The 21,489-nt window shown below is 38.8% G+C and overlaps 1 protein-coding gene across 4 annotated transcripts; it reads left to right on the top strand.

Moving 5' to 3' along the window:
* The first annotated feature begins 679 nt into the window (after positions 1 to 679).
* Positions 680 to 20,832, top strand: LOC128518259 (gastrula zinc finger protein XlCGF26.1-like). 4 transcript variants are annotated; one of them, XM_053491300.1, is made up of 4 exons: positions 680 to 808; positions 4,186 to 5,615; positions 5,662 to 5,674; positions 19,393 to 20,832. In XM_053491300.1, the coding sequence occupies exons 2-4, from the start codon at positions 4,188 to 4,190 to the stop codon at positions 20,349 to 20,351; spliced, it is 2,400 nt and encodes a 799-aa protein (XP_053347275.1). In that variant the 5' UTR covers positions 680 to 808; positions 4,186 to 4,187; the 3' UTR covers positions 20,352 to 20,832. The 4 variants fall into 4 exon arrangements, with proteins under 4 accessions (XP_053347275.1, XP_053347247.1, XP_053347257.1 ...); XM_053491272.1 differs by lacking the exons at positions 680 to 808; positions 4,186 to 5,615; positions 5,662 to 5,674 and adding exons at positions 11,230 to 11,320; positions 13,551 to 13,628 and having other exon boundaries at positions 19,063 to 20,832; XM_053491282.1 differs by lacking the exons at positions 680 to 808; positions 4,186 to 5,615; positions 5,662 to 5,674 and adding an exon at positions 11,240 to 11,320 and having other exon boundaries at positions 19,063 to 20,832.
* The last annotated feature ends 657 nt before the right edge of the window (positions 20,833 to 21,489 follow it).

The raw sequence follows: 21,489 nt of genomic DNA, 5'->3' as shown, positions 1-21,489 counted from the left end.
GAAAAAATTCCATAAATTCCAAAAATTCCATAAATTCTACACTTCTACATTGTACAGCTGTTTTTCTTATTATTCTATATTTTTTTATATATTTTCTTATATTGTACAGTACGGTTATTTTAATTAAAATTTTAAATTAAATTTTATTTTATTCTTTCTTAGTTAATTTGACCTTTTATTTTTGTTTTTCACATTTATTTCCTATTCATAATCTTTTATTTTTTTATCACTGCATATCATTCTACTGTATGTATCTTCCAAAATATCAAAATTTCTCAATTTCTTAAAAGTTCTTGTACAGGACAGTATATTTCTATTTGTACAGCATATTTCTATTTTTAGTTCTATTTTCCTAGTTCAATTTAATTTTTCTATTTAATTTTTCTAGCGTATTTCTTTTATTCGTATTTATTTCTTATTATAAGCTTTAATTCTCTTTTTAAGGTCGCTGGCGGTCGTGTAAGCATTTCACTACATTTCGTACTGTGTATGACTGTGTATGTGACAAATAAAATTTAAATTAGAACTTTGAACTCTATATGTGTTATTTCACAGTTTTCAAACATTGGATCAGTAGTGTGTAAACAGGACACTGTAGACTATACAGTCTGATCACTTCACCCATACCCTCCAGTCCTGCAGGTGGCGCTGCAGCGGCGGTTATGTCCCCAGCCGAGCTCAGCATCTCTACATGAAAACATTTCTGCGTCGCTTCACTGCGACGATTAAAAACCTCAAGGAGCCGGAAGAAACAGCAACAACTCAGAGTTTCTCAGCTGGTTTAAAGTGTTAAAGTCTAAATGAGGAGGTAAGTGGAAGTGAGACGGGACGTTCGAGCTGCTGCTTGGGTTTCTGCCAGAAGAAATGAATAAAAATAAATAAATAAATAAATAAATAGAAAAACGCAGACAGACAGACAGACAGACAGACAGAGTGTCTCCCTCTTAGGGACATCACTAAGGGTTTTGATGTGGGTCTGGAATCTCTTTATGATCTCTTTATGATCTATAATAAAACATCAGCTTGTTGTGGTGTTACACAGGGGTGCGTGTGTTCTTCAGCTCATCACCAGAAATGTGAAGAAGATGCATTTGATTTGTTGTTTTTAGTTGCAGAATGCACAAATAAAAAAAAAATATATATATTTTTTCTAATATTATTTTTGCACGACATTCAGTGGTGGCCAAAAGTATTAGGACAGCACGTGCCTCATGCCAAATATTTATACTTTTCTCAGGAAAAGCTGTGTGTGTGTGTGTGTGTGTGTGTGAGTGAAAACAGTGTTCAGGATAAACCTAAACCCTTAAACCCTGTAGCACACTGCTGGATGATGGTGAAGACCTTCTGGATCTACAGTATCAGCAGACGTCTGTCTGACTCCACGCTCAGTCGGATCCAGCCAGTTCTGAAGGATACAAGAGTTCATACTAAATATTGACTGTTGTATATAGCCATCTCGAATGTCATTATTTTAATAAATAAATAAATAAATAAATAAATTAGCTTCTGGAATGTCCGAATACTTTTGGCCACCAGTGTTTTGTCACATCCAGTGACCTAAGTTTTATTTTGGGTTATTTAGTTTGGAAAGTTTATTTTACATCGGAAGAAAAAGCTTTTGGAGAAGAAAAAAGCTTTACAATTATGTATAATTTTTCTATCATTCAAAAATAACGAATGTATTAGTAGTTATAACTTGTGAATTTGAAGACTTTATAAAATCGTTAAAATTATAGAAATGTTGTGATATTAAAGTAGTGTGAACTTTCTCATCTCTTGTTCAATCCAAGACAAAAATAGAAATTTCTATGAAAAAAAAAGAAAATATTAAATATTTTATCATTAATCAATATATTATCACTAATATAAATAGATTGTTAATCACAGGTACTATTTAAACAGCAATAACTGTTTGTTTATGTTGTGTGCTGAAAAAAAGATAAGATTTCTGTGCTTAATTTGACATATATATATATATATATATATATATATATAAGGAATGACAAAAGTGCTTATTGTAATTTAAAACTTATTATAAAAGATCAAAGTGATAAATACATTTTGTGAACTGTAAGAACACACACTGATCAGCTACAACACTCTGAGGACCCGGCTGTTATTAAGTAGCTCCTCATTTCGCGCTGTATGTTTTGATTCCTATCTATCAGAGCCAGCATTCACTTTTTCAGCAGTTTGATACAGTAGCTCTTCTGTTGGATCGGACTACACGGGCCAGCCTGTCCTGTCGCTGGTTCACCGGTTTTCCTTCCTTTCGCAATCCTAGGTTCTTGTGCAGACTGAGAACATCTCACAAGAGCTGCAGTTTTGAAGTTCCTCTGACCCAGTCGTCTAGACATAACAATCTGTCCCTTGTCAAAGTGGATCAAATCCTTACTCTTGCTCATTGTTTCTCCTTCCAAGACATCAACTTGAGGGACAAAATGCTCACTTTCTGCCCAAATCTATCCCACTCACTTCCAGGTGTCGTTGTAACGAGATATTGTAATTGGAGCCGCTGTGACAAGGGCCACATTGTGATGTCCAGACGACTGGGTCAGAGCGATGGCTGGGCCCTTGTAGTCCGATCCAATAGAATAACTACTGTACTAGCTCACACTGCTGAAAAGGTTTTGTGCAAAACAAAGCACAGAAGTATTAGAAAAGCTATTTTGCAAATCTTAAGGAGAGGAACGCAAATTTTATCAAGAAGTTTAGTTTTCCATAGATCACTAGATCTTGATAAACTAGAAACTTGGGTGCACCAGATACAGTACATTGCTCAGGTTAACTGATTACAAGACTTAGCGTAATTGACCAGAGGGAAAATAAGATCCCAGCTGCATCCCTGTCTTATATCAGTGTTTCATATTATTAATCCAGCACACACGTGTTATTAAAGTTGTCGTTGTTGTTAGCTACTCGCCAAAGTGACCAATGGTCACTAGTAATCAGATCTGGATTGGTTGAGGAGTAGTTATACAATACAGCTGTATAAAAAGAATGAGCCACAATTCTTTGGAAATGAGATTTCTCTTTTGGGAAACCTGAGACAGATAACCTCCCTAGAACGGGAATCTATAATTCATCAAAATAAGATTTAGAGCTTTCTAAATAAATCACTAAGTCTCACTGAACATTTTCCTGAAACACTCCTAAATAAATATTTTTTTATGCCAGCTGTATTCATTTGTTCTTTATCCTTTTTTAAAATGAGGTTTATTTCTGATGAAGTACAATTTCTTACACACACACACACACACACACACTTAACTCCAAATCATGCTGTACTTGTATAAATTACCTGCAGAAGACACCTGTACACTTTTGCACATTCAGGTGGTGACCTAAGACCTGGAACATCGCACAAGTTTTGGAGATGCTCTTATCCAATGGTCTTGACATCACAATTTGACCCTTGTCAAAGTAGCTACAGTCACAATTTTTTTACAGTGGCACCTGAAATATGTCAGGAATATACTAGGCGGTATATATATATATATATACTAGGAATATACTATATATCAGGCATCAATTTAACGTTTTTTTGTCCCTGATATTGATGTGTTGTAAGCAGGAAAAATGGACAAGCGTAAGGATTTAAATGACTTTGACACGGGTTAAAATGCGATGACTAGACGACTGAATCAGAAACTCCAAAACTGCAGCTTTTGTGGGATGTTCCCAGTCTGCAGTGGTTAAGACAAACCAAAAGGGGTCCAAAGAAGGAGAACCAGTGAACCAGCGACAGGGTCATGATGTCCAAGGATCACTAAGGCATGTTTTGGTGGCAGAAGTGGGAGACCTACTCAGTCAGTTGGTGGTTATAACATTATAATTAGCTTGTTAACTCAAATAATTGCTCTTGACAACCATGAGGAGGAGGAAAGCATCCAGGCATTCACAAAATTGTTTCACACTTAAAAAAGACTGGGTGATTTGCTTTTCCTGTCCATGGCTGACAGAAAAAACCCTGATGAAGTCTACAACTGGTGTAGTTTTTCCACCTTAAGTTTTGATATTCTTTACTGCTTATCATGATTGAAAAGTGTATGATGTGAACATTAACTGAAGCTCTCGACCTTGGCTGATGGATAACTAATAAAATGCATTAAATGCTGTCATTTCACACTGCTTTCATATTGAATTGGTATTTTTTTCCCTTTTTTTTGTTTGTTTCTGCCCCAGAAATGAACGAAACCAAGGATATGTTCTCCTGCTCCTTGTGTCATCTTTCCTACTCCTCTCAAATTGACCTCTGCGATCACATCGAAATGTGTCACTACGAGAAACCAGGAGAAATTAAATACGCAAACGTAATGCCCCGAGCGTGCTCCAGTCGTGACCCGACCACCGGTGGTGGTAATTTCCCGACTACTACCACTTTCAAACCCCTAGACGGAGGTCTTCATCTTAAATTGCCGGAGCGTGGAAACAGTGTTACCCATGGGATTGATCTCAAACCTCATCAACTCCTCTATACAGGAGATAAGCAGTATACCTGCCCTAAATGTGGAAAAAGTTTCGGCTACCAAGCTAGTCTGACCGTGCACCAGCGCATTCACACTGGAGAGAAGCCGTATCACTGCTCAGAATGTGGTAAGAGTTTTGTACAGTCGGGTCATTTTCAACAGCACCAGCGCATTCACACTGGTGAGAAGCCATATCAATGCTTGCAGTGTGGAAAGAGTTTTACTCGTCAGGCTAATCTCAGAACGCACCAGCGCACTCATAAGGGTGAGAACCGGCATCAGTGCTCACAGTGCGGGAAGAGTTTTACGTACCGAAGTAATCTCGAAATACACCAGCGCGTTCACACTGGAGAGAAACCGTATAATTGCGCACAGTGCGGGAAGAGCTTTGCGCAAATTGGTCATTTCCAACAACACCAGCGCATTCATACTGGAGAAAAGCCCTATAACTGCTCGTATTGTGGAAAGAGCTTTGCACAGGTGGGTCATCTTCAACGTCACCAGGCCGTTCACACCGGAGAGAAGCCGTACCACTGTTCGCAGTGCGGCAAGAGTTTTGCTGAAAATGGTACCCTCAAGTCGCACATGCGCACTCATACTGGTGAAAAGCCTTATTGCTGCTCGATGTGCGGAAAGGGTTTTACCAAAAGTGGTAGCCTTAAAGCGCACATCCGCATTCACACCGGAGAGAGGCCGTACCAGTGCTCCCAGTGTGGAAAAAGTTTTTATTGCCGTAGTCCACTCCTGATCCACCAGCGCATTCACACGGGAGAGAAACCGTTCCAGTGCTTACTCTGCGAGAAAAGTTTTTATTGCCGGAGCCGCCTCAGAATACATCAGCGTGTTCACACCGGAGAGAGACCATTTCACTGCTTACAGTGTGGAAAGAGTTTTTATTGCCGGACTCATCTGGAAATACACCAGCGCATTCACACTGGAGAGAGACCGTTCCAGTGCCCACAGTGTGGGAAGACTTTTTACTGCAAGACACATCTACAAATACATCAGCGCATTCACACGGGGGAAAAGCCACACGTGTGCTCCCAGTGCGGCAAGAGTTTTAGCCTAATGAGTTCTCTCAAAGTGCACCAGCGCATTCACACCGGAGAGAAACCATACCATTGCCTACAGTGCGGAAAGAGTTTTGTCCAAGTGGGGCATCTTCAACAGCACCAGCGTGTTCACAATGGAGAAAATCCACTTCCCGGCCCGCGGTCTGAAAACGTTGCACAAATGAGTCCAAATAAGAAACAAACACCTGTTCGGACACTACGCAAGTTGTATCTCTGTTCACGCTGTGGAAAGAGTTTTACTAAAAAGCGTGCTCTCGAAGCGCACATGAACATTCACACGGCAGAAAAACCGTTCCCCTGCTTAGTGTGTGGCAAGAGCTTTTATTACTGGACTTATCTCCAAATCCATCAGCGCGTCCACGCAGGAGAGCTGTTTATCTGCACACTTTGTGGCAAGAGTTTCGGTCTGCTGAGCACTCTGAGAGTGCACCGGCGCATACACACGGGAAAGAAGCCGTATGTCTGCTCACGGTGCGAAAAGAGTTTTAGTCTACTGAGTTCTCTGAGAGTACACCAGCGCAAACATGCAGGAGAGAAATCAGATCTCTGATCACACAGCAGCGCTGATTTGTGTCTTGATAAATAATAGCATTTGGGTTTTCTTTTGTGCCATAGAAACACGTCAGTCACGTTTTAAGCTTGCAGAAGAAAGATATGGGTGCGTGTTTGGTGTTTTTTTTTTTCTGCATAAATTGATCTTCGGGATCTGGTGGTTTAAATTTAAATTTTGTTTCTGATTTAATGAATAGAAGCAGAACCATTTTAATAAACAAACAAGGTGCCCGTGGAGTGTCTGTGGAAGCAGATGGAATGACTCCTTTGCTCTAAACAGCCCACACATATTCTTGACTTGATTGTGTCAAAATTACTTAGTTATAATTGATCATTCTGCTAAACATAACATACTCATTAATAATTTGTTCTTTGCACCAATCAGCCATAAAATTAAAGCCACCTACCAATTAAAGCCACCTACTCTTCTGAGCCATCAAGCCATGGACTCCACAAGACCTGTGAAGGTGTATAAGTTGTGATGTGGAAGTTCTATGGATTACACTTGTTTGTCTAAGTATTGAATAGGTGATTCAACACCTTAAACTCTTTGTCATGTTCCTCAAACTGTTCCTGAACAACATGTGTCAGGATGCCTCATCTTGCTAAAAGAAATGACTGCAATCAGTGAACTACCTTTCCCTGATTGCACGGTTTCCATGACGTGGTCAGCAGTAGTGTTTAGGTCAATAGTACTTGTCAAAGTAACATTCACATGAATGTCAGGACTTGGTTTCCATGAAGAACTTAGCCCAGATCATCACACTTTAAGGAAAATGTGCTTCATCAGACCTTTTCTGTTGCTCCAGTCACTGCAATCTGTAAAGCACTGTGTGTTCTGACTAATTTCTATCAGAGCCAATGTTGACTTTTTCAGGAGTCTGAGCTACAGAAGCACTTTAGTGGGACCAGACCAAATGGGCCAGCCTTCTTTCACTTCAGTGACTCTTTTTTGCTGATGATCCTGTTGTACATTCACTGGTTGTATTGGAGATGCTCTAACACAGTTGTATAGCAATTACAGTTCGGGCTCTTAGTCTTTAGTCACGTCTAGTCAGTCCTTATGCTTTGTCATGTTTCTAGCTTCCAACACAACAACTAGCTTCCAACAACACAACAAGCAGCCTACTGTATCAGTTCTAATCACTTCACCTGTAAGTGCTTTTAATCTCATGGCTGATCGGTGTGTAATCCAGCTGTCGTTAAGGCATTCATTTAAAACACATCTTGACACCTTACAAGTATAAATCCAAGTACGTCTCAAATACTTAAATACTTTCTTTAAAAAATTAAGAAATTTAAAAATGATTTTCAGACTGTTTTTTAAAGTAGGACTTCAGCTTTCTGGAGTAATCATGGTTACGAATCGGCATGGGATTAAATTTCACCAAATTGTGATTTTTATTTATTAATTTTGGGATTAAATCTGATGGTGAAATGATTAACCATGAGAATTTAAAGAAACAGGGTTAGGAATCTTTTCCAGTTTAACACTAATTGACTGTAAACTGTACAATAGGTATACTGCAGTATTCTTTTTTCTTTTTATTCAGCACTCGAGATATAATGATATCCCTTATTAGTATATGTTTCAGGTACTTTTGTACAGAGGAACCTTAGCATACGAATGTCCTCTCTTACGAATTTTTACCTAAGAATTGAAATTTGCAAGAAATACGAAGCATATGAACGAATTGAACCAAAGAGTCACATGATACCAAAGTTGCCTTCAGCATGCCTACAAAAGCTACAAGATTTTCTTTGTTTTTTGGGTAGCTGGAACGAATTATCTGCATTATCGGCAGACACCAGAACTAATTAAATTCGTATGCCGAGGTTCTGTTGTACTTGTAACACAATATAATGGTATATTTAAAAATAAATATATACTCTACGTAAATAAGTAGTTTTTGGAAATTGTGTGTTAATGCTTTAGATCTTCCAAGAAAGCTTTTGGAACTTTTTTTTGCTTTTGTGTTTATCCATTGCATAGGCTTTTATTTAGTTTCTTTTTGTGTTCGTTTTGATTTGTTTAGTTGTACGTCTTTCTGCTAGACTGTACAATGAAATTATTTAAAATGGCATCCATAAAAGAAAAAGTAATGTGCCAACTTTTACACCTCTTATCTGTGGGTAGGATCCATAGGTGACATATTTCATGTCTCACACACTTCTGCTACAGACTCTATTTCCCACAACTCCATTTATATAGCGCTTTTAACAATGGTCACTGCCGCAAAGCTGCTTTACAGAAGTGAAAAAAAAAATGCATCACTACAAAGACATGATCGGCGATAATCCTTATATCCGTAGTCATAGTAAGCCGAATTCTGCCTGCATCCATGTGAAACACAGTCACTAATTCGGTAGATATCACAGACTTAAATTTTGTGTTGCAGATACTGATTCCTAAACATACAGTATCAGGGCATGTTGTTTGTACAATTGCTTTTCTGCTTGTTTGTTTCATTTCAGTTTTGTTTGCGTTGCTCATCACCTGACCTTTTCTCTCTCTTAAACTTTTACATTTTTGGATTCTGGTCTGTCTGTGGACTTTAATAAAACTTTGTATTTGCATCCAATTATGTGTACTATTTTTGAGTTCAGCCAGTCAAAAGTTTGGACACCCTTTATAACTCCATGGTCTTTCCAGATTTTTATTTCTTTCTACACTGTAAAACAATGGTGAAGGCGTCTTACAGTATATACACTATATTCTCTTTTGAACAGTTGATATTAAGATGTATCTGCTACATATGATTTTTAAAACTTTCTAAGGGCTTTTACCTGAGGTGCTGTTTGTTAATTGGTGATTTCTGAGGCTGAAAACTTTAAATGGACTTTATCTCTGCAGCAGAGGTAAGTTTTGGTCTTTTTTCTGAGATGATACTGACTCAAGACACATCTCTTTATTCTAGAATACAAATAATACATTACATAACCTCGTACAGTACATTTAAATGCACACTTTTATCTAGTGCTACGCTAATTCTTTTCACCTGTTATTTATTTTTCTACCCATCTCGAGGCATCTGGAGATGGTGCCAGCATAGACAGCATAGGCCAACCCTACGAGGATCTTGAGGCATCCAGAGAAGGACCACTTCCAGCAGCCTAACACACACAATGTTATATACAGTAATCCCTGTTATCTGTTATCACCCAGATGAGGATGGGTTCCCTGTTGAGTCTGGTTCCTCTTAAGGTTTCTTCATATTGCCATCTGAGGGAGTTTTTCCTTGCCATCGTCGCCGACACTCTTGGCTTGCTCACCAGGGACAATCTCATTATTATCTAAACACATTTTTTCTCACACATACACACTTCCATACATTTGTAAAGCTGATTTGAGACAATGATCATTGTTAAAAGCTCTATATAAATAAAATTTAAATTGAATTGAATTGTATTGAATAATGGTGCTTGATGTGTTTTGCAAATTCAATTTAATTTTATTTGTATAGCGCTTTTAGCAATTGTCATTGTCGCAAAGCAGCTTTACACAATCAAAAGAATTTTTTAAGTTTGTATGAAATGTGAATTTGTATGAATCAAAATGGTCAGTTTGTCCCTGGTGAGCAAGCCGAGGGCGACAGTGGCAAGGAAAAACTCCCTGAGATGGTAATAGTAAGAAACCTTGAGAGGAACCAGACACAAATGCACTCGACAATACTGTTCCTGCAAGAACTGTTCCAGAACAGCTGACCTTTGTGTCTTAAAATAACAACTATGATTTAATTAGTTTAGAAAATAATCCAGTATTGTTCTAGAATGTAGAAAATAAATCACAAAAAGAAAAACGTTTGACCTATACTGTACATGAGTCAGACCAAAGTATTATTGCCTTAATAATATTGCCTAAAAAATTCTGAGTAGCCTTCCTAGTGTGTATTAAGTTATCATTTGATGTATCTGGCTTATCATTTAAGATATTTTGTTCCCCAAGACATTTACTATGGCACACAGGTTTTCTGGGATTGTAAAAGTATGAAAAAAATGCAGACTTTATGACTTTGGCATGATAATAAAAAAATTTCCAACATTCTGTACCAGTGTTGTAGCATAATAGATAAGTTATAGCCACTGAAAGTGACATCAGTGCACATGTGAATGGTGCAAGACTGAGGTAATGCAGGTCAATGCAGATAAAGGTATGTGATGAGTAGATAAATAAATATGACTGTGAACAGTTAATATGTTATGAAGAAAAACAACATGTATAAATGAGATTAAGTAGTGGTTGATGGACCATCATGACCAGAAACCCCAATCATGTCCCCAGGCACCGTAGAGGGGTGTTAAAGCAGTCTATGGCCCTCGGATCAGGTAGAGCAGCTCTGTGATAGAAGTCTGCCACTGACCATGCGTTCCTGCTTGGCAAAAGTTTTACACAGAGGGTGATTGGTGTTTAAGGTCCTCCAGGGAGTCCAGGTCTCCTGACCACCTTGTTCAGTTGAGTGGCCTCTCTGCATTTAAGGTTCCCTCCCACACACTAGAAAAGGGCCAGGGGTAGCTCAGTGGTTAAGGCATTGGACTACGGTTCAGAAGATCCCAGGTTCAAACCCCACAACCACCAAGTTGCCACTGTTGGGCCCTTGAGCAAGGCCCTTAACCCTCAATTGCTCAGATGTGTAATGAGATAAAAATGTAAGTCGCTCTGGATAAGAGCGTCTGCCAAAATGCCTAAATGTAAAAGAATAGTGATTTTGTATTGGCAAAATAAATACATGGATAAATAAAATAAAAGACATGATGTTCTGAAATATTTGTGATATATTGGGAATTTGACAGTAAGTGTAAACAGTTTTACACATAAATAATATCATACATTCATTGCAAGTCTTTGAGGTAAAATATTAGTTGTTACATCCGTTAACTCACCTATTGGAGGGGACATGGAGTGCAAACTGCATAATATGTATCTTAATAATCTATAATAACCTTGCATTAGGTGGGCAGCAGTGGCCATGTATACACTCAGGAGCCATCCACGAGTGCTTTGAGGCAGGGGAACTGATTGGAGTTTCTTCAATGTTGTGGATGAAGTGGTGTCTTTCTTTCCAGTCCAGTAGGGGGCAGTAAGTATCTATCAACCTTCTGAAATTAAGGAAAAGAGAAGAAAAGGACAGGGTTTCCGAGTTCAGACTACTCCACACCAGCTAGTCATGACACCACCACCATATGTCTCCTCCTGCCTGGACAGGATGACCAGCTATAGATCCTGAGGTGAGAGAAAGTGAAACTGCTCCTCTGTTGGTTGACAGTTACTGACTGGATCCTAAAGGAATCTCGGATTCACATCTAACAGATTCCAGTCCAGATCTCTCTAGATATACATATGGTGTTGTTTCTGTGAACATATAAATCAATGTTAATGTTTATGCATTTCAGCTTCCTCTAAGTTAAAATGACCTACACTGAATGTAATTTTGACTTCTAAAAAATGTTTCTTTCTCTTTTGAATCACAACTGTGTTGACTTTGGTGGATCTCTTGATGATGCATGTGTGCATAAACATACAAACATACTTTAAATGTCTTCATGAGGTTCAATATGGGTTTTGATGTCATAATTTATTGCAAGACGTTCACTGTCACATAATGGCTTGTTTCAGTTGTTACTACTTCTTCGACTTTTATAATAATAATAACAATTATTATTATTATTACATTGAGTACAATATACAGTACTATGCAAAAGTCTTAGGCACTGTATCATCTTTAGTAAAAATTTTGTTTTATGTTTATTATGTCTGCATTATTATATTCAAAACTATTTAATATTTTAAACATACCTTAAAAATTAATTAATAAACAAGTAACATTACAGAAGAATACTTACTTGCCTGTAAATAAAGCAGCATATAACATTGCAGACCAGTTTTCAGATAATAACAAAATAACCCCCTAATATAGGCTCCGAAAATAGAAAGAAGTGTGACAAAAGTTCCTGGAAAAACCCATATTTTCCAGCACGCTCAGTAAAACCTAACAGACTTAAAAAACTAAAAATTTATTTTGTTTTATACCAAATATTTATTTGTGTTTATTTTATTACTCTTTAGTGCTCTTTATTCTCTGGAAATCTTCAAACAGCAAATAAAGACATATCTGTTTTTTTACTATTTGGGTTAAATCCTCCCCAGAATAAATAAATAAATAAATAAACCCTTCACAACAGTGTTTGGCTGATTGTACTTAGTTAGTAATCCAGTAACCAAGTGTAAGGATCTATTCAATGATGGAAACTTGAGCGTAAGAGTATCTGCAAAATGCCTAAATTTAAAGTGTTCTTAAAAGCTTTTTTTTTTTTAAATATGTGCCCGACTTTTGCACAGTACTATAAATAAAACAGCTGTTAGGTTTACTCAGCATGCTGGAGAATATGAGTAGAATGATGCCTCTATCCCCTAAAAGTAGACGTTCAACATTCCCAGGTGTTCTGCTTGTTGCAGGTCTTTCAGAATGTGGCTCACTTTCAACAGATTCTCCAGCATCTTTAAATAAGTCACACTGGTATTTGTCCTGCACTCATTGCATCATCCTCGAAAGCCTTCTGAATCATTTAAATGCTTTCTATGGAAACTACTCCTTACAGGCTGTCATTTTGTAAAATGGTGGCCACATGGAACACATGCTCACTCAGCAGGGTCTAGTGCTCCTCTGACTAGTACTAGTGCAGTAAAGTCATGCTTGTTTACGCCAATGGTGCCAGGTTACATCAATATCATGCAAACTGTTCTTATTATATCAACCATGCCTGGACTTTTCCGGACAAACCTAATGATAGTAAATAATAATTAGGGCCCAAGCACTAAGACATCAGCCCCGTATCATCATATTGTGTTAGGGTCCTCTTGTTTTTCTAAGGATTAATATATATTTTTTTACAGCATTTAGGGGTCTTAACATGCTCAAAAATTTAGGAAAATCTTCTGACAAGTTGCAATCTGCTTAAGAGTCTGGGCCCTGGGCGTCTCACTGGGTTCTCGCACAAGATTTTGAGGCATAGCTCATACACAATTTCACGTATGCACACGAAACCTGGTGGACATTTACTCTTGACAACAGGATGTCAGTTATTTTGGGTCATTTGCAAAACACACCCAATGGATTTTGACATACTCCTCCTAGGGGATTTATACGTTCGTCACCAAATCGGGCCAATGTGGTCTTAATACATCGAGGATGCAAAATTGCGAAGGGATTTTTAATATTTTAAGCAGATCAGCTGCGATGACGCCTTAACCTTTGCAAAAAGTAATTAATAACTTTCTGAGTAGCCTTACTGTATATTGAGTGATATCACATTGAGTGACATAATAGTGTGATGCTTTTTTTCCCAGCATCTGGGGCTTTTTGGGGGTCTAAACATAAAATTCCCTATGTATGTCCTATTCTATTTGTATATACAGTATATTCACCATTCAAACCTCTGTAATCTCGTGTATTTCTAGGCTGTCTGTATGGGGCTGTCGACTGGTTTAGGGATGAGAACTCCACCCACACCTAACGCATCATGATGTATCAGGCAGGTGTGTGCAATATGCTTATATATATATATATATATATATATATATATAAAACTCGAAAAATTTGAATATCATGCAAAGGTTCATTTATTTCAGTATTGAAACAAATATATGAGATAGACTAATTACATGCAAAGCAAGATTATTCAAGCTGTGATTTGTTATAATTAAGATGATTATGGCTTACAGCTCATGAAAACCTCAAATCCACAATCTCAAAAAATTTGAATATTGTGAAAAGGGTCAGTATTCTAGGCTCAAACTGTCCCACTCTAATCAGCTAATTAAGCCATAACCTGCAAAGGGTTCTTGAGTCTTTAAATAGTCTTTCAGTCTTGTTCAGTAGGAAGCACAATTATGGGAAAGACTGCTGACTGACAGTTGTGCAGATAACCATCATTGACATCCTCCATAAGGAGGGAAAGCCTCAAAAGGTAATTAAAAAAGAAGTTGGATGTTCCTATATCAAAGCACATTAATAGAAAGTTATGTGGAAGAAAAAGGTGCACAAGCAGAAGGGATGACTGCAGCCTGAACAAGATTGTCAGGAAAAGGCCATTCCAAAGTGTTGGGGACATTCAAAAGGAGTGTACTGGGGCTCTAGTCAGTGCATCAAGAGCCACCACACACAGACAGATTTTAAAAATGGGCTTCAAATGTCTTATTCCTCTTGTCAAGCCCCTCCTGAACAACAAACAACGTCAAAAGCTTCTTACCCAGGCTAAAGAAAAAAAGAACTAGTCTGTTGCTCAGTGGTTCAAAGTCTTCTTTTCTGATGAGAGCCTGGGGGAAGAATGGAGACGCACACACTGCAAGATGCTTGAAGTCCAGTGTGAAGTTTCCACAGTCTGTGTTGATTTGGAAAGCCATCTGCTGGTGTGCTTCATTAAGGCCAGGGTCAACTCAGCTGTCTACCAGGAGATTTTGAAGCACTTCATATTGAGCTTTATGGGGATGCTGACCTAATTTTCCAACAGGACTTGGCACCTGTCCTCAATGCCAAAAGCACCAAAACCTGGTTCAATGACTGTGGGATTACTGTGCTTGATTGGCCAGCAAACTTGCCTGACCTGAACCGCATGAAGAATCTATAGGGCATTGCCAAGAGAAAAATAAGAGACATGAGATCGAACAATGCAGAAGAGCTGAAGGCCGCCATTGAAGCACCTGGTCTTCCATAACACCTCAGCAGTGCAACAGGCTGATAGCTTCCATGCCACGCCGCATTGAGGCAGTAATTGCTGCAAAAGGGGCCTAAACCAAGTACTGAGTACATATGCATACTTATACTTTTCAAAGGTTTGATATGTTGTATGTACAATCCTTGTTTTATTGTTTGCATGTAATATTCTAATTTTCTGAAATTGTGGATTTGGGGTTTTCATGAGCTGTATGCCATTATCATCTCAATTATGACAAATCACGGCTTAAACTATTTTGCTTTGCATGTAATAACTTTATCTATTATATTACTTTCACCTTTTAAGTTGCATAACTGAAATAAATAAACTTTTGCACGATATTCAAATTTTTCGAGTTTCACCTGTGTATATACAGTGGGTATAGAAAGTATTTATACCCCCTTAAATTTTCACTCTGTTATATTGCAGGCATTTGCTAAAATCATTTAAGTTCATTTTTCTTCCTCATTAATGTACACACAGCACCCCATATTGACAGAGAAGCACAGAATTGTTGACATTTTTGCAGATTTATTAAAAAAGAAAAACTGAAATATCACATGAGTCTAAGTACTCAGACCCTCTTTTCAGTATTTAGTAGAAGCACCCTTTTGATCTAATACAGCCAGGAGTCATTTTGGGAAAGATGCAACAAGTTTTTCACACCTGCATTTGGGGATCCTCTGCCATTCCTCCTCTCCAGTTCTGTCAGGTTGGATGGTAAACGTTGGTGGACAGCCATTTTTAGGTCTTTCCAGAGATGCTCAATTGGGTTTAGGTCAGGGCTCTCGCTGGGCCATTTAAGAACAGTCAGAGTTGTTGTGAAGCCACTCCTTCGTTATTTTAGCTGTGTGCTTAGGGTCATTGTCTTGTTGGAAGGTAAACATTCAGCCCAGTCTGAGGTCTTGAGGACTCTGGAGAAGGCTTTCTTCCAGGATATCCCTGTACTTGGCCGCATTTATTTTTCCCTCGATTGCAACCAGTCGTCCTTCCCTGCAGCTGAAAAACACCCCCACACCATGCTTCACTGTTGGGACTGTTTTGGACAGGTGATAAGCCTGTGCCTGGTTTTCTCTACACATACCGCTTAGAATGAAGGCCAAAAAGTTCCATCTTGGTCTCATCAGACCAGATAATCTTATTTTTCACCATCTTGGAGTCCTTCAGGTGTTTTTTTAATGTGTCTTGCGCTGAGAAGAGGCTTCCGTCGGGCCACTCTGCCATAAAGCCCCAACTGGTGGAGGGCTGCAGTGATGGTTGACTCTCCACAACTTTCTTCCATCTCCTGACTGCATCTCTAGAGCTCAGCCACAGTGATTTTTGGGTTCTTCTTTACCTCTCTCACCAAGGCTTTTCTCCCCCGATAGCTCAGTTTGGCCGGACAGCCAGCAGGAAGGGTTCTGGTCATCCCAAACATCTTCCATTGAAGCATTATGGAGGCCACTGTGTTCTTAGAACCCTTATGTGCAGAAGAATTTCTTTGTAACCTTGGCCAGATCTGTGCCTTGCCACAATTCTGTCTCTAAGCTCTTCAGGCACTTCCTTTGACCTCATGATTCTCATTTACTCTGACATGCATTGTGAGCTGTAAGGTCTTACATAGACAGGTGTGTGGCTTTCCTAATCAAGTCCAATCAGTATAATCAAACACAGCTGGACTCAAATGAAAGTGTAGAACCATCTCAAGGATGATCAGAAGGAATAGACAGCACCTAAGTTAAATATGAGTGTCACAGCAAAGGGTCTGAATACTTAGGCCCATGAGATATTTCAGTTTTCAGTCTGAAGTTTTCTAGAGAGCATCTGGATGATCCAGAAGAGGATTGGGAGGATGTCATATGGTCAGATGAAACCGAAATAGAACTTCGTTTTTGGAGGAGAAAGAATGCTGAGTTGCATCCAAAGAACACCATACCTACTGTAAAGCATGGCTGTTGAAACATCAACCCCCATGCTTTAGGGCTGTTTTTTCTGCAAAGGGACCAGTACAACTCATCTGTGTAAAGGAAAAAATAAATGGGGCCATGTATCATGAGATTTTGAGTGAAAACCTCCTTTCATCAGCAAGGGCATTGAAGATGAAACGTGGGTGGGTCTTTCAGCATGACAATGATCCCAAACACACCGCCTGGGCAACGAGGGAGTGGCTTCTTAAGAAGCACTTCAAGGTCCTGGAGTGGCCTAGCCAGTCTCCAGATCTCAACATCATAGAAAATCTTTGAAGGGAGTTGAAAGTCTGTGTTGCCCAGCGACAGCCCCAAAACATCACTGCTCTAAAGGAGATTTGCATGGAGGAATGGGCCAAAATACCAGCGACAGTGTGTGAATCCTTGTGAAGACTTACAGAAAACTTTGACCTCTGTTATTGCTAACAAAGGGTATATAACAAAGTGTTAAGATTAAATTTTATTATTGAGCAAATACTTATTTTCCACCATAATTTGCAAATAAATTCTTAAAAAATCTTACATTGCATTTTTTTTTCTTATTTTGCCTCTCATAGTTGAGATATATCTATGATAAAAATTACAGGCCTCTCTTATCTTTTTAAGTGGGAGAACTTGCACAATTGGTGGCTGACTAAATACTTTATATATATACACTACCGTTCAAAAGTTTGGGGTCACTTTATAACTCCATAATCATTTCTGATTTTTATTTCTTTCTACATTGTAAAGGAATGCTGAAGGCGTCCAAAATCTCCTTTGAACAGTTAATGGTGAGATGTTTCTGCTACTTCTGCTCTGTAAAGACTTCATAACGCCTCTAATCTGAGGTGCTGTTAATTGGACATTTTTCAGGCTGATAACTCTAAATGAACTTCTCGTCTGCTGCAGAGGTAGGTTTTGGTCTCGCCCTCCTGGGACGGCCTTCATGAGAGCCAGTTTCATTATGGTGCTTGATGGATTTTGCAAATGCACTTGACAATACTGTTCTTGCAAGAACTATTACAGAAAGGCTGACCTCTGTGTCTTAAAATAACAACTTACTGTTGTTTTTCTTGTTGTTACGTAATTACCTAATCCCATATGTGTTATTTTATAGTTTTGAAATCCCCAGTATTGTTGTAGAATGTAGAAAATAAATCACTAAACAAAAACAAAGAAATTTGCAAGTGACCCCAAATATATATATATACTTGTGTGTGTGTGTGTACATATAGTCAAGCCCAACATTTGTCATATCCCTGACCCCTTTTATTTAACCAGCAAGTTTTTTTTTTTTTGGAAAAAATGACACAGCCTTCTCTCAAAGGATAATAAGACGACGTACAAGAGGCATCATTGCGGAAAAAAAATATTTCTCAGCTTATATTTACATTTGAACAAAAATGGCATGTCCAAAATTATTCGTACCCTTTGCAAACTATCACAGTCTATGGGAAAATCCAAAGTTCTATACCATTCCAAATATTCCAAGCTGTTCTAAAGCATCCTAATTACCCTGATTCATTGGGAACAGCGGTTTTAAATCAACTCAACAGGTGAAAAACAGAAGGTTTCTGCTGTTGGTTTGTGGACAGTCATGGTTAAGACAAAGGAGCTCAGTGAGGACCAGCGGCTGTGTGTTGTGGCTGCTCACAAGTCAGGAAAGGGCTATAAGACCATATCTAAATGTTTTTGAAGTTTCAGTGGCTACAGTGCAAAAAAAAAAAAAAATACAAGACGTTCCGCACTGTGAAAAATCCAACCTCAAAGGTGTTTTTCAGCCGGTGGACCAGGGAACCTAATCACAGTAAACGGCACCAAGAAAAACGAGCAATACATCAAAGTTCTTAACAACATTAGGCAGTCTGCAGAGAAACTTGGCCTTGGGCACCAGTGGAAATTTTAGCATGATGACACAAAAGTGGTGAAGAATCTGAGAATCTGTAGAGGGAGCTAAAGATCAGGGTGATGGCAAGAAGACCCTCCAAGCTGAAAGAGTTGGAGCTCATCGCTAAAGATGAATGGGCAAAAATACTAGTGGAGACATGTAAAACGCTGGTCAGCAATTATAAGAAGTGTTTGATTGCTGTAATAACCTATTAAGGCTTTTCTATTGATTATTAAAGGGAATGAATAATTTTACACATGCCACTTTTTGTTCAAATGTAAATAAAAGATAAATATTTTTTTTTTTACAATGATGCTTCTTGCACATCGTCTAATCTTCTTGAAAACGCCTGTTTCATTTCTAATCAAGAAAAAATATATGTATGTAGGTAGGTGTATATGTATATATTTTAAACGTTTTTTTTTTTTTTTTTTCACCAGAAATGAACACCACTGTGACAGTTTTTTCCTGCTCCTGGTGTCCACTTTCCTACACATCTCAAATTGACCTCCACAACCACATTAAGACATGCCACTCTGAGGAATCAGGAAAAATGAAAAATGAAAGCTTGACGCCCACAGTGTGCTCCGTTAGTAACCAAGATCCTGGTGGTCGTTCACCAACACCCGCCAATCACAAACCACTAGAGGATTCTGAGTGTGGGAACCGTTTTAACGAAAAGCTTAATTTAAAAAACCAACAAACTCTTAAAATAAAAGAGAGGCCGTATCACTGTTTGGACTGCGGGAAAAGCTTTACTCATCGGAATACCCTGCGCCAACACAAGCGTATTCACACAGGTGAGAAGCCATATCACTGCTCAGAGTGTGGAAAGAGTTTTAATCATCACACAAATCTCCAAACACATCAGCGCATTCATACAGGAGAGAGGCCATATCAGTGCTCAGAGTGTGAGAAGAATTTTACTCACCAAAGCGCTCTACAACGACACCAGCTCATTCACACTGGAGAGAAGCCATATCAGTGCCCGGAGTGCGGCAAGAGCTTCAGTCGGAAAACCAATCTCAAAACGCACCAGCGCAGTCACACGGGAGAGAAGCTGCACCACTGCTTGCAGTGCGGAAAGAGTTTTTCCTACAGGAGCACTCTGCAAACGCACCACCGCATGCACACCGGAGAGAAGCCGTACAACTGCTCACAGTGTGGCAAAGGCTTTGCACAACTCGGTCATCTTAAACAACACCAGAATATTCACTCTGGAGAAAAGCCGTACAGCTGTTTATACTGCGGAAAGTGTTTTGCACAAGCGGGTCATCTTCAAAAACACCAGACAGTTCACACGGGCGAAAAGCCGTACAGCTGTTCACAGTGTGGGAAGAGTTTTACCCAGCTGAGTACTCTCCAAACACACCTGCGCATCCATACCGGAGAGAAGCCGTATCAGTGCTCGCAGTGCGGGAGGAGTTTTACTAAAAACAGTACTCTTAAAACGCACCAGCGCATTCACACGGGAGAGAGACCGTATCAGTGTGCGCAATGCGAGAAGAGTTTTACACACCTGCTTAGTCTCCAGATACACCAGCGTGGCCACAGCGGAGAGAGACCCTACCAGTGCTTACAGTGCGGGAAGAGTTTTATTCGCCGGACGTATCTCCAGGTACATGAGCGTATTCACACAGGAGAGAAGCCCTACGTCTGCTCCCAGTGTGGGAAGAGTTTTAGTCAGCTGAATTCACTCAAAGCACACCAACGCGTTCACACAGGGTAGAATTCTGATGGACCTGATGCGTGAAGAGAAGAGAACTTTGCTCCGCATCTAGTACTGGAGTCATCCAAGATGATCACAGGTCACATATAGTGAGGTCCATAAGTTTACGGACAAGGACACATTTTTCATAATGTTTCCTCTGTACACTACTACAGTAGATTTGAAATGATGCAGTCACACGCGATTGTCAACAGCTTAAAGCAGTCTCTCAATTTTTATTATTCGTTTACAAATATCATATCTTACATGAAGGTGAATACTTTTACTCAAGTACACAAGTAAGTGGAGAATGTCTACTTCTACTTGAGTAATATTTGCCCTAGGGAGTCTCTACTTTTACTTATGTACAGAATCTGAGCAGAAAGTAGATACAGTCAATACAATTCACATGATCAGTAAGCACTAGGTTCCATTGAAAACTGTACATGACCACCATACATACATAACACCGCCTCCACCATGTTTGGTGATGTACTGTAATATGGTTTAAAAGTTATTTTCACCAAAGAATTTTGCAAGTATCCACTTTAGTTGTGTTCTGTTTACCTTTAGGCCTTTTGGTGTTGCCGAAAACACCAGTAAACCAGAAAGCAACAAATTGTTAATATGGACACTGCTGATGATCTCTCCAGTAGGTCTAATAATGGCCCCCTTCACTTCGGTACCTCGTTGCTACCAAATGAATTTTTTAAAACAATAATAAAGTTTTTATCTCCCTAATTTGTCATGAAATTCTAGGGAAACCATGATTTGTTATGAAGTTGCTTATTATTCAGTTCATTATGCCAAATCATTTTCAGCCTGTGGAAATGGAGGGACTTGGTTTAAAAAAAAAAAAAAAGTGATGTAATTTCCGACTGGTTAATGCAATATTTTTGTTAAACCCCTTAAATTAAAGCTCAACATCAGTGACATCTTTGCTGCTTTTTAAATCCATTGTCTTGGTATGCAGAGGCAATAAACTATTACAACTGTACACGTTCAAAAACTTATGGACCTTCGAGGCAAAAATCAACTGGTTACAATTTGCAACAGATCACAACACTAGATGTTGTGTGTCAAGGAATTAAAGCTGAAAGTTAACACTTTTTTAGTCATGTCTTGATGTTTATTTCAAAATCATTGTGTTGGCGTACAG

The sequence above is a fragment of the Clarias gariepinus genome, chromosome 1 (genome assembly GCF_024256425.1).
Source record: "Clarias gariepinus isolate MV-2021 ecotype Netherlands chromosome 1, CGAR_prim_01v2, whole genome shotgun sequence".
NCBI classification, from domain to species: domain Eukaryota; kingdom Metazoa; phylum Chordata; class Actinopteri; order Siluriformes; family Clariidae; genus Clarias; species Clarias gariepinus.
This window is presented reverse-complemented; position numbering and strand designations above follow the sequence as displayed.

Excerpts from the sequence above, each read along its gene's own strand:
- LOC128518259 (XM_053491300.1), top strand. The coding sequence starts at position 4,188 with ATGAACGAAACCAAGGATATGTTCTCCTGCTCCTTGTGTCATCTTTCC.